The sequence below is a fragment of the Salvelinus fontinalis genome, chromosome 9, assembly GCF_029448725.1.
Source record: "Salvelinus fontinalis isolate EN_2023a chromosome 9, ASM2944872v1, whole genome shotgun sequence".
Lineage (NCBI taxonomy): Eukaryota > Metazoa > Chordata > Actinopteri > Salmoniformes > Salmonidae > Salvelinus > Salvelinus fontinalis.
Genome location: NC_074673.1, coordinates 14,434,908 through 14,448,477, shown reverse-complemented (window position 1 = coordinate 14,448,477; position 13,570 = coordinate 14,434,908). Strand labels below are relative to the sequence as shown.

The 13,570-nt window shown below is 42.8% G+C and overlaps 1 protein-coding gene across 1 annotated transcript; it reads right to left on the bottom strand.

Moving 5' to 3' along the window:
* Positions 1 to 255: 255 nt before the first annotated feature.
* On the bottom strand, positions 256 to 11,577 carry sall1b (spalt-like transcription factor 1b). Its single transcript, XM_055933492.1, has 3 exons — positions 11,484 to 11,577; positions 5,370 to 8,773; positions 256 to 4,929 (listed from the first exon to the last, which is right to left on the bottom strand). Exons 1-3 carry the CDS (start codon positions 11,554 to 11,556, stop codon positions 4,504 to 4,506), a joined length of 3,903 nt encoding a protein of 1,300 aa, XP_055789467.1. The 5' UTR covers positions 11,557 to 11,577; the 3' UTR covers positions 256 to 4,503.
* Between the last annotated feature and the right edge of the window lie 1,993 nt (positions 11,578 to 13,570).

Sequence of the window (13,570 nt, the reverse complement as noted above, 5' to 3'; positions counted from 1 at the left end):
GTCAATGGACATATTAGTGGCCATTATTAGTCAGAGGTGTTGTGCATTTCGTTAAGCTTTTCACTGGGATCCTGCTACAGCCATACATGCTGCATAGATGACTCAATGGGGTAGTGTTTCACAACCAGCGGGAAGTCAGACTGGTGGTGCATTTTATATCAGGTTTACTCCCTAGTGTAGAACAGGAGACAACAGTCCTGGCTCAAATCTTCATTTGGTGAGTTATTGTATCAACATGAAAATATTCAAACAGAAAACGTTTCAGAATTTATTGAAAATGTGAAATTAAACTTGCAGCAAAGCCAAAATACGGTCATTGGTCTTCGTTTAAACACTGACAAATTGACAATATGATAGCAAGACAATGTTGAGTCCAGGTGTCAAGATAACCACACATAATATCCTGAGGTGATCCTGAGTGACTGACATCGCATTCTCTCCAATTTAACAGTGACACGGTATATTACACAACAGGAAAGACAACAAGTCACAAAATTCATCTGCTTTAGGGCAACATGTCTGCATTAGCTGTTACCTGGAAAGTGATATGTCATATCAAATGAACACAGAGTATCTTCAGCAGAGGGCATCAGATGCAGGTGTGCAAGCACACACACACAGCCGCAGCCCTTGCAGAGCAAGGGGCAACACTACATCTAGATTTCAGAGCAAGTGACGTAACTGATTGAAACGCTACTAGCGCGTACCCGCTAACTAGCTAGCCATTTCACATCCGTTACACTCACCCCCCTTTCAACCTCCTCCTTTTCCGCAGCAACCAGTGATCCGGGTCAACAGCATCAATGTAACAGTTTTAACTTTACGGCGTCCCCTCGACCCAACACGGGCGCGAACCAGGGACCCTCTGCACACATCAAAAACAGTCACCCACGAAGCATCGTTACCCATCGCTCCACAAAAGCCGCAGCCCTTGCAGAGCAAGGGGCAACACTACATCTAGGTTTCAGAGCAAGTGACGTAACTGATTGAAACGCTACTAGCGCGTACCCGCTAACTAGCTAGCCATTTCACATCCGTTACATATTGAACATCGTTATTACATACTACTCATATGTTGTTGTTTTGAGAAATATCAAACTAACACAAATTACAATAGAACACTGATATTGACACAAATAAATGATCTAACCATGTATTTTACAAATATATGACAAGATACTGTATGTTACAAGTTGAATTCCTTTTCAATAACATCAACACCTCAATGATTAAAAAAAAAACATAAATGCAGATTATAGGATTTTAATTTGATCACTCTTTTGTTGCTGAGAATTTTCCTGCTCAGCAGGAAACGCAAACTTGTAGTGTATTCAAGGTTTTAAAACGCTTCCAAAGTTTGTAATTTCCACTTTAAAATGTCAGACTTAAAAAAATAAAAATAAAAATTGATTTAACCTTTATTTAACTAGGCAAGTCAGTTAAGAACAAATTCTTATCTACACTGACGGCCTACCAAAAGGCAAAAGGCCTCCTGTGGGGGTGGGGGCTGGGATTAAAAATCTAAATCAAAATCACTACATAAAGATAGACCTAAGACAACAACATAGCAAGGCAGCAACACATGACAACACAGCATGGTAGCAACACAACATGACAACAACATGGTAGCAACACAACATGGCAGCAGCACAGTTTACAAACATAGAGACAACAATACATTACGCAAAGCAGCCACAACTGTCAGTAAGAGTGTCCATGATTGAGTCTTTGAATGAAAAGATTGAGATAAAACTGTCCAGTTTGAGTGTTTGTTGCAGCTTGTTCCAGTCGCTAGCTGCAGTGAACTGAAAAGACGAGCGACCCAGGGATGTGTGTGCTTTGGGGACCTTTAACAGTACGTGAGTGGCAGAACGGGGTTGTATATGGAGGATGAGGGCTGCAGTAGATGTCTCAGATAGGGGGGGGGTGAGGCCTAAGAGGGTTTTATAAATAAGCATCAACCAGTGGGTCTTGCGAAGGGTATACAGAGATGACCAGTTTACAGAAGAGTATAGAGTGCAGTGGTGTGTCCTATAAGGAGCATTGGTGGCAAATTTGATGGCCGAATGGTAAAGAACATCTAGCAGCTCGAGAGCACCCTTACCTGCCAATCTATAAATTACGTCTCTGTAATCTAGCATGGGAGGATGGTCATCTGAATCAGGGTTAGTTTGGCAGCTGGGGTGAAAGAGGAGAGATTACAATAGAGGAAACCAAGTCTAGATTTAACTTTAGCCTGCAGCTTTGATATGTGCTGAGAGAAAGACAATGTACTATCTAGCCATACTCCCAAGTACTTGTATGAGGTGACTACCTCAAGCTTTAAAACCTCAGGGGTAGTAATCACACCTGTGGGGAGAGGGACATTCTTCTTACCAAAACATATGACCTTTGTTTTGGCGGTGTTCCGACCAAGGTTAAGGGTAGAGAAAGCTTGTTCGACACTAAGAAAGCTTTGTTGTGAAGCGCTAAACACAAAATACGGGGAGGGGCCAGCTGAGTACAATACTGTATCATCTGCATATAAATGGATGAGAGATCTTCCTACTGCCTGAGCTATGTTGTTGATGTAAATTGAGAAGAGCGTGGGGCCTAGGATCGAGCCTTGGGGTACACCCTTGGCGACAGGCAGTGGCTGAGACAGCAGATGTTCTGACTTTATACACTGCATTCTTTGAGAGAGGTAGTTAGCAAACCAGGCTAAAGACCCCTCAGAGACACCAATACTCCTTAGCCGGCCCACAAGAATGGAATGGTCTACCGTATCAAAAGCTTTGGCCAAGTCAATAGCAGCACAACATTGCTTAGAGTCAAGGGCAATAGTGACATCATTAAAGATATTTAAGGTTGCAGTGACACATCCATAACCTGAGCGGAAACCAGATTGTATACCAGAGAGAAGACTATAGACATCAAGAAAGCCAGTTAGTTGATTATTGCCATGTTTTTCCAACACTTTTGATAAACAGGGCAAAATAGAAATAGGCCTATAACAGTTAGGATCAGCTTGATCTCCCCCTCTAAATAAAGGACAAACTGTGGCTGCCTTCCAAGCAATGGGAACCTCCCCAGAGAGGAGAGGCAGGTAAAAAGGTCAGAGACAGGCTTGGCGATTATAGGGGCAGCAACCTTAAAGAAGAAAGGGTCTAAACCGTCTGACCCATATGTTTTTTGGGGGTCAAGTTTAAGGAGCTTCTTTAGCAGACCGCCTGCAGGCAGAAGCTTTGTAGCGGGGCAGGGGAAAAAGAGGGAGGAGCATCGGGGCTAGTCACATTAGAAGGGTTGGGAGATTAGTAAATGTTGGACTGGCAAGGAGGCATGGCTGAGTCAAAAAGGAATCCTGACTTAATGAAGTGGTAATTAAAAAGCTCAGCCATGTGCTTCTTGTCAGTAACAACCACATCAACTTTAAGGGACATGGACAGCTGTAAGGAGGAGGGTTTATTCTCCAGGTCTTTAACCGTTTTCCAGAACTTCTTGATGTTAGACCCACAGAGAGAGAACTGCTGCTTAAAGTAACTAACTTTGGTTTCCCGAAGGCCTGAGTGCACTTATTTCTCGTTTGCCTGAAAGAGAGCCAGTCAGCCTGAGTATGTGTGTGCCGAGCCTTGAGGTGAAGTAACTCTGCAAGATCAAGGTCGAACCAGGGGCTGAACCTGTTTTTAATTCTCATTTTCTGTATAGTGGCGTGGTTGTTAACAATATCACTGAAAATATCAAAAAAAGAAGGTCCAATCGTCTTCGATAGAGGGGATCAAGCTGGTTCTGTACCAGGACAGGTCATGATGGAAGTTTTCTAGCAAGCGTCTATGACAAATTAGGACAGGTCGTTTCACTGAGCAGTCATTACGAACACAGGCTGTAAAACAGTGACCACTAAGGTCATTACAGAAAACACCATCTTGATACCTATCAAGATTATTTGTGAGGATAACATCAAGGAGAGTAGCCTTTTCTGGGTGTTTGGAGTCATACCTTGTGGGATTGGTAATAAACTGAGAAAGATGTAGGGAGTCCCATTACTTGAGGACTTGGTCAGGTTGTTTAAGCATGTCCCAGTTTAGGTCACCTAGCAGGACAAATTCAGACTTAGTGTAAGGGGCCAGGAGAGTTTAGGCCAGGTAGGGTACAGGCCGGTGCTGATGATTGTTGATAACACCAAGCAACAGTTAACGAAGAGCTATTTGAACGTTTTTGCCCTATCAACCCCTACAAAAAATGTCCATTAATTATGATCCACATAATAATTCAGATTTCCTGTCGCTGCAGGAAGCAAACTGGCTCAAATTAAGACCCTACATCTGTACACAACCAGTATGCTACTCTACCCATGTGAATAGGTAATACAAATAGTCCAACTCTAATAAGCACACTGAAAAGCAAGGAGACTTTCCTAGCCACTTGACTCCAAATAAGGTTATTATCATTTATATACAAACTCCTAAAAACTCTGTTTATTCCAACATCGCAGTTCATTTCCTCCTAAGATAATATTCAGTCTCTTTAATTTGTAATCATTTCCTTCCTCTCATCTATCAAACGAGTGAAACAGAAGTGAGTCGCTCTTTTGGTATCATCTTTACCAGGCAGCGCAAGAGCAGCATTGTGTTCTGTATGGTGAAATTTGTCCCGACCAACATTTACGCCCCCTATGGGTGAGCTGGTCCCATGCCCCATTGGTCCAGAGAGGTAAGGCCCACCTCCGACTGAGATATCATTGGTCCTCATGGCCAAGTTCTTGGAGAAGGAGTCTGTACAGTGGTTCCAGATAAAAAAGGAGTCTCCATTACTGGACCTAATGTCTGGCCTCTGGGGAGGCTCTGGTAGCTTCACAGGATGAGTTCCCATAAACGTCAATGGTCCGTCCACAGACAGTCTGCGTCCTCGCCTGGTGGGGGTGCTACACCACATGTGAGTTCCCATATGGACCTACATGGGGAAGAGAGCAAGGTTGAGTCACACTCCTTTTATCAAGACAAATGGTTCGATATACTACATTTCTCGTGGACAGAGTACGTAATATAAATGGTATCGTAACATCTGTCAGAAGACTAACAAGCAACAGTTGTTCCGGTGAACTTTCTTTTCGCCACTGATTAGTTGGAAGATTAAGATTAAGATTTAGCAGGTGTGAGCATCTTTTTAAATTCGGAACGGGAGGGGACATTTGGCCCATAGACTTGAATCGAGTAACTGGCGCAAGATTTCCGTTCTGGGTTTTCTAAATTATATATACTGAATTAATGAAGAAAAAAAAGCTGAACTTTGCATGATTTTATATCAAGTGTCCATCTCTTTCACAGTTTTCACATTTTGTTTCTTGACAATCTCTCCAAACCCTATTTCATAAGTGTAAAAGTGGAATGTACCTTCAGATTCCCTTTGGTGGTGAATGCCCGACCACAGACAGTGCAGGCAAACGGCTTCTCCCCAGTGTGAGTCCTCTCGTGGATTTGCAGAGCACTAGAAGAAGAGAAGGTTTTCCCACAAGTGTGGCAGTAATGCTGCTTGGGAGTCCGTCGAGCTGGCGGTGTGGCAAGCGCTGGGGAGGAAGAGGCAGAGGACGTCCTCAAACTCAAACTGCCTTGAAGATCCCTTGGTACCCCATAGCGGGCACTACCCAGGAAACTGTTCACTTCTGTCTTGATCATTTGGGAGCTCAGAGGATGTACAGAGTTGTTGGGGCTGGAGGCAAGGCTGGGAGTGGTGGGCTCAAACAACTGGGATGGCAGGTCCCTCATCTGATGTGTTAGCATGTGCTGCTTGAGGTTCCCCTTGGTGGAAAACCCTCTGTTGCACACTGTACAAATAAATGGTCTCTCCCTGGTATGGCTTCGATAATGGATGTCCAAGGCACTTTGGCAGGCAAAGGTCTTACCACAAATATCACATTCAGTGTTCTTGAATATTTCTAGTTGTTCATGGAAAGTGTAGACCATGTTAGTGGGATCCTTCAGTGGGTTTAAAGATTTTAGGTGGTCAAGGGACACCAGAGGACCAGTGCCAGTGATATGTGCCTGGGATAAAGCTTTCTGGTACATTTCCTCAAAGCTTGTGTGGCTAGAACATACTGGAACACTCTTGCTTTGGGAAAGAGACTGCTTGTCAACGGTATTCTCAGAAACAGCAAGGCTCCTACCACTTTGGTCACCTCCAAGAGATGACGAGTCATAGACCTTCTGATCCTCTTTAGCCATTCCCTTTGACTTAAGCCAGTTGACCTGCTTCTTCTCCACTGGCCTATGATAGTTAGTTGTCCTTTCGGCATCAGAGGAGCCTGCTTCTGTACTATCAGATGGAGAGGAAGATATGCTGCCGGACGAGGAGTTATTAAACCTAGACATGCCTGCGATCCCACTGTCATTGAAGTCTATATCATCAGAAGGGTTCTCCAACTCTTCTAATTTCCTCTCATCTATTGAACCTCCATCAGACTCCCTTGACATTGGGTAGTTCTGTTCAGAGAGAAGGGTGTTGGCAATCTGGCAACCCATATGCATACGGATGTGCTCCTGAAGGACAACAGCGTTAGTGAACTTCCTCTGGCAGATAGGGCAGGAGTGGTGGACCCTCAGTGGCGGTGTGGTGCGATGAACCGCATGGTGCGTCTTCAGGTTCCCTTTGGTGGAGAACGCCCGACCGCACACTTTACATCTGAAGGGCCGCTCTCCTGTGTGGGTGATGTAGTGCATCTTGAGGGCGCTCTGACAACTGAGTATGCGGTTGCAAATGACGCACTCATTGGGGTCTGTCACCTTCTTGTCAATGTTCTCAACCAGCTGCTGGAGTTTCAAGGTCTCTGATGTCTGCATGGGATCAAGGACTCCTCCTCTGAAGGGATGTTTGGTCTTGAACTGCTCCAACTTAATGGGATTTGTGCTGTTGGAAGTGACATTGGCAGATACATAGTCAGCTGATCTTTCTGTTGTGGAGCTCATCTTCGAGCTAAAGGTCAATGGAGGTATAAGGTTGTCTGTTTTCAGATTCATGGTGGGGAGCGTTGGGACTTTTCCAGCCTCTATCAAGTCTACGCTCTTGGTAGACTTTACTGGACTAGATGAATCACGTACAACTGGACTGGAATATGCAGTTATTGAAACAGGCTGCTCCTCTTTCTTGATGAGAAAGGGTAAGTTGGGTGATCCAGTTTGGAGCAACAGGCCTACAGAAGTAGTCAAGGTGGCTAGGGATGGTTTACTATCTTGCCAGCATGTAACTGTTTTTTCTGGTGGCATAAACATGCCATAAGGGATTCCTGTGCTGTTTGGGATGTTGTCCAGGTGTTCTGGAACAGGGTAAGGGTTCATTTGGATATGGGGGAACCTCTCTTTGTGCCGCTGGAAGTGTACCTTCAAGTTCCCACGGGTGGAGAAACGATTCCCGCAGATGTTGCACTTGTATGGCCTCTCCCCAGTGTGGGATCGCAAATGGATCTGTAAGGCACTGTCACTTCCAAAAACCTTAGAGCAAAACCTGCATTTATGTTTAAAGAAAGCCTCTTTGGAAGAGCTTTTGGGTTTGAAAGAAGCCACATTGGGTGGTTTTCCTTTCCTTTGTTCGGCTAGCACCTTTAAGGCATTCAGGTCCTGCACAATTGTGCCAATGCTTGGTCTAGCGCTAGAGAGTGTTTGATTGCTAGGTGGTGGCTGAGGTAGACGTGGTGTATTTGATCGGTTTAGCGAGCTACCTGTGCCAAGTGCCGGTGAGCTCCTTATGGTTTGGGCTGAAAAATTGAGTTGAGGGTGCAGACCGCTAGCAGGAGTGTACTTCTTTCTAGAGTGGGGCTTGCTAACTGCTGAAGCTATGTGTTTATGTATACTTTGTAAGGGTTCAGTGCTAGAGTGCACAATACTCCTTCTAAAGTGGCTCTGTGGTAATTGTACTTTTGCTGTTAATCGTTTAAAGTGTCCGATGCTGGCAGACTGGCTGGCGAGACTCTGGGCTAACCCAGCAGCTGCAGCTAGCTGCTGGGAGAGTTGGGAACTGAGGGTTGTCAACTGACTGGCCTGCGTTGATGCTAGACTAACCTGAGGGCAGCTGATGGGTGTTTGTGTCAGTGTCTCTGATACCTCAGACCTCTGGGAAGCAAATAGTAAGACCTGGTGACGAATCTGATCAATCAGCTGCAGCTGTTGGATCTGATGCAGCTGCAAGGCCAGGAGTTGTTCCATCAGAGATGAGACAGCCATCTTACTGCTGCCACTGCTGCCGGTGTCCGATCGGCTCTGCTGGGGAAACTGGGCCACTGCCACTTTAGTGCTCTCTAGGTTTTCAAAGATGACATTGCTGTTGAACCATGAGAATGTCCCCTGATGTTCCAACAGATCGCTGCCAGGTTGAGGTAGTGAAATTGGGAGAACTGAGGTACATGAAACAATGTCAGTCATGCTGTCTGTACTGCTTTTCCGGCTGCTACTGATGCTACTGGGGCTATCTAGCCGGCAATGGCTATTCTTAGTTCTGGAAACATTCATGGATTCTTCCTTCACTTCTGACTTCTCCTCCGACAGATCACCGCACTCTTCCATTTCAGAGTTGTTGACTGTTTCGCCTGGTTCCACTGCTTTACGAGGCGACAAGGCTAGATGGAACATTTCAGCAGACGACACTGGATCTTCATTACCATTGACGATCAGGACTAACTGATTGGGAGAGCAATCCCTGACATGTAGTTCCAGATCTGATAGTTCAACAAACTCAGCACAGCATCTGCTGCAGACATGAGTACAAGAGACCAAAATGGGGGGAGTCGCTAAACTGTCGTGTGTGTCCCCTGAAACAGACAAGAAGGAGGCAAAGGTTATTTATTTATACAGTACCAGTAAAACATTTGGACACACCTACTCATTCAAGGGTTCTTCTTTATTTTTACTATTTTCTACATTGTAGAGTAATAGTGAAGACATCAAAACTATGAAATAACACATATGGAGTCATGCAGTAACCTAAAAGTGTTAAACACATTTTTTAATGTTGCCACCCTTTGCCTTGATGACAGCTTCACACACTTTTGGCATTTTTCATGAGGAATGCTTTTCCAACAGTCTTGAAGGAGTTCCCACATATACTGATCACTTGTTGGCTGCTTTTCTTTCACTCTGTGGTCCAACTCATCCCAAACCATCTCAATTGGGTTGAGGTCGGGTGATTGTGGAGGCCAGGTCATCTGATGCAGCACTCCATCACTCTCCTTTTTGGTCAAATAGCCCTTACACGGCTTGGAGGTGTGTTGGGTCATTGTCCTGTTGAAAATCAAATGATAGTCCCACTAAGCACAAACCAGATGGGATGGTGTATCGCTGCAGAATGCTGTGGTAGCCATGCTGGTTAAGTGTGCCTTGAATTCTAAATAAATCCCAGACAGTGTCACCAGCAAAGCACCTCCACACCATCACTCCTCCTCCATGCTTCACGGTGGGAACCACACATGCAGAGATCATCCGTTCACCTACTCTGCGTCTCACAAAGACACGGTGGTTGAAACCAAAAATCTCAAATTTGGACTCATCCGACCAAAGGACGGATTTCCGCCGGTCTAATGTCCATTGCTCGTGTTTCTTGGCCCAAGCAAGTCTCTTCTTATTATTGGTGTCCTTTAGTAGTGGTTTCTTTGCATCAATTTGACCATGAAGGCCTGATTCACGCAGTCTCCTTTGAACAGTTGATGTTGAGATGTGTCTGTTACTTGAACTCTGTGAAGCATTTATTTGGGCTGGTAACTCAAATTAACTTATCCTCTGCAGCAGAGGTAACTCTGGGTCTTCCTTTCCTGTGGCGGTCCTCATGAGAACCAGTTTCATCATAGACCTTGACGGTTTTGCGAATGCACTTGAAGAAGCGTTCAAAGTTCTTGAAATGTTCCGCATTGACTGACCTTCATATCTTAAAGTAATGATGGACTGTCGTTTCTCTTTGATTATTTGAGCTGTTCTTGCCATAATATGGACTTGGTTTTTTACCAAATAGGTCTATCTTCTGTATACCACCCCGACCTTGTCACAACACAACTGATTGGCTCAAACGCATTAAGAAGGAAAGAAATTCCACAAATTAACTTTTAACAAGACACACCTGTTAATTGAAATGCATTCCAGGTGACTACTTCATGAAGCTGGTTGAGAGAATGCCAAGAAGTGTGCAAAGCTGTCATCAAGGCAAATGGTGGCTACTTTGAAGAATCTCAAATATAAAATATATTTTGATTTGTTCAACACTTTTTTGCTTACTACATGATTCCATATGTGTTATTTCATAGTTTTGATGTCTTCACTATTATTCTACATTGTAAAAAATAAAGAAAAACCCTGGAATGAGTAGGTGTGTCCAAACCTTTGACTGGTACTGTATATTTGACAAATGACATTTACTTTTGATACTTAAGTATATTTAAACCAAATACTTTTAGACTCATGTAGGATTTTACTGGGTGACTCACTTTTACTTGAGTCATTTTCTATTAAGGTATCTTTACTTTTACTCAAGTATGACAATTGGGTACTTTTTCCACCAATTAATAGTATTGCAGTTAAGAGTATCACAAGGACAGTGATCAAAAATAATTTGTTGGTCCTGTAGTTTAGCAGCCACATTACCCACCCTTTTTAGCAGCAGGTAGCCTAGTGGATAGAAAGTTGTGCCAGTAACCGAAAGGTTGCTGGGTCGAATCCCCGAGCTGACAAGGTAAAAATCTGTTGTTTTTCCCCTGAACTTGCCTAGTTAAGTAAAAAATTCATAAATTCATAAATTTCCAAATAAACTAATACGTTAGATGCAATGAATTATTGACTATAAAAAAGATGTATTACTTATTTAGCCAGGAATAGTAGAAAATGTTAACTCATAATTTATGACTACATAATTTCTGTTCAATTGAAAGGGGCAGACACACAGATTTCATGTCTGACATGAAAGTATCTCTACTTGCACATGATCATCTGATGATTTATCACTCCAGTGTTAATCTGCTAAATTGTAATTATTCGATTTATTGCCTAACTCCTCATGCCTTTTGCACACATTGTATATAGATTCTCTTTTTTTCTACCATGTTATTGACTTGTTTATTGTTTACTCCATGTGTAACTCTGTGTTGTTGTCTGTTCACACTGCTATGCTTTATCTTGGCCAGGTCGCAGTTGCAAATGAGAACTTGTTCTCAACTAGCCTACCTGGTTAAATAAAGGTGAAATAAAATTTTTAAAAAAAGTTGATTTGTGATGACTGTTTTTGAGACATTATTAGTAATAAAATGTAGGCTATGGACAATTAGCCTAACAATAATATTTGACATTATAAAAAAATGAAGCCTCCATTGTCAATCATCACACAATGAAAAAGTTATCATTTTCAACTTCTGTAAGCCTAAAATTGCCCTAAACCTATTACAGAATTGCACACAACTATTAAATGATCTTCATATCATTTTCAATTGCATCATATGTCCCCTATTAATCATTTAGCCTACAGTTTCGTCCAAAACTTACCAATGCGTTCTGATAAAGCCAAATTATGATCCGACTGTACATGTTGAGGCTTTGCTTGTTTCCTGCGCGACATGATGATGTCCCAGTTCCACACATCAATTCAGATAGAAGAGAACATGTCAAAATAAATATGCTTCGGAAGTTCAGAGTTATGGAAGCTGAATGCATTCATACAGTTTGTTGTGTTCAATGAACTCTGTAGTAGTTATTGCCAGCTGACAGAGCGCGCACCACTGTTTTCTCTTTCGTGGAGGAGACGGCACTTGACAGCGCGCGCAGAGTTGACGACGCGCGCAATCCGCTGTGGGTAGTGTCCATATTCCAACTGTCCAATCCTTGGAAAAAGTTAATAAACTCATTTTGAAATGTAACAAACGTCACCGTTTTATTGAAATGCTGTTGATAATACTGAAATGTATATCTTACATTCTATTAAATCACTGAAAACGCGAAGTGCTCATAAGAAGTACTTTAAAATAGGTTATTGTGTTCACTGTTAAGTGTTTGATATTGTAGTCTGTTTCTAGTATCCAGCATGATTTGAAGTCATCAATGCTGGCCAGCAATGCTATTGGTTACCAAGCTATTGTATCAAAACTGAAAGGGTGGAGGAAGAGAGTGAGTATGAGTGTTTGTACAGATCAGTGTGGGATTGTGTGTAGGCTATCTGCTGGTGCAATGTCACACATCTAAGTCTGTGAGTGTGTGCAATCAATTGGCTGAAACAGTTTCAATGATTATCACACTCATTGGTAACTCATTCATGTTAAAATTATAAGTCTGTTTCCATTTTTTTGTGTAGCCTACTATTCCCATACAGTATCATTAACTGGCACCTTTTTCAGTGTTCTCATGAACAAAAACATGGATGACCTGTCAGTCAACCAACTACCCTAGAGGTTTGGAATTCACCTCCGCCTTTGAAGCTCTATGAACATGACAATTACTGTCCACTGGATCCTTTGAGTCATGGCTGATTCATTTCACAGCTCAAATACACAAATACATATCTGTCTGGTCTGCCTTTTTCACAGGTAGGGGCTGACAGGGAGCGTGCCAGGTGCTCCTTGCCTCATCCTATGACTCACCCACCTGCCGTCATTAGGTATGAAGGGGCCTGATAGCACACAAACATCCCAGGCCCCAGGGCCTTAGCAACAGACTCAGGGGCCAAACGGTTACAGCACAGTGAGTTGTGTAAACAACAAAAAAACAGTTTATTGCCCACCTTAGCTACCTTCCTGTGACCAACACTGTGCAGCCTACCTTTGTATGTCCCAGGTACAACTTTGAGCCAGTGTATGAATCAACATCAGAAACATCAGACAACAATGTCTTGAGTCATTATGCTTTTATGTAAGGATGCATTTCTGGCCTAAGTGCTGAATACTGAGGTAAAAGTTTTAAGTGGAATTCCTTGGTGGTGGTCAACACTGTTCCCTATAGACATCCCTAGAACACCATTACAATTCCCCTTGAAATCTGCTTCTAGAGACATTTAAACTTATAGGGACAATCATTCATTTTGAAGACTGGATGACTGAAATATTCTATTATTTTTGTAAATTTCCCCCATATTTCCCCTGCCTCAACTATGACAGGCAGAATCCTTTAGGTTCCATTGCTTTTCAAAAGTTAAGGTTTCTAGTTTCTAGTTCTTTCTAGTTCTGTCCCCCTTTTTTTCTGAAAGGTGCAGACCTCAAACCCTAGTCTCTTATTGTCTCACAAAGTTGTCAGATGGAAAGTGTCTGAGTTCTTCTTAGGTGGAGTAAAATAACACACATTTATTTATATATTCAATAATTTGTTCCTTCTCTCCAGCAAACTAAAATCAAATCAAATTTTCCTCTGAAAATGTTTTTTGTAAAGCTGAGAGAAAAACGAATGTTTCAAAACATCGATGTCAGATCAGTGATACAAGGTATATGCTCGACAGAAAGATGTATTAAACCCAGCTTGTTGATTTCATCCTCAGTCATTCATTGCTTCATGTTCCTATGCTTCTTGTGCAACAATGCAAGGGATTGTTAGAACGTTTCCTGCTCTCTGCTGATTACAATTTTAGTTATTTAACCTAATCTGGCCTT

Bases quoted from the DNA above. Each gene is read 5' to 3' on its own strand.
- sall1b (XM_055933492.1), bottom strand. From the start codon at position 11,556: ATGTCGCGCAGGAAACAAGCAAAGCCTCAACATGTACAGTCGGATCAT. The intron at 8,774-11,483 runs GTAAGTTTTGGA...TGTCTGTTTCAG, and splicing joins GGCTTTATCAGAACGCATTG to GGGACACACACGACAGTTTA. The intron at 4,930-5,369 runs GTACATTCCACT...TTCCCCATGTAG, and splicing joins CCACCAAAGGGAATCTGAAG to GTCCATATGGGAACTCACAT.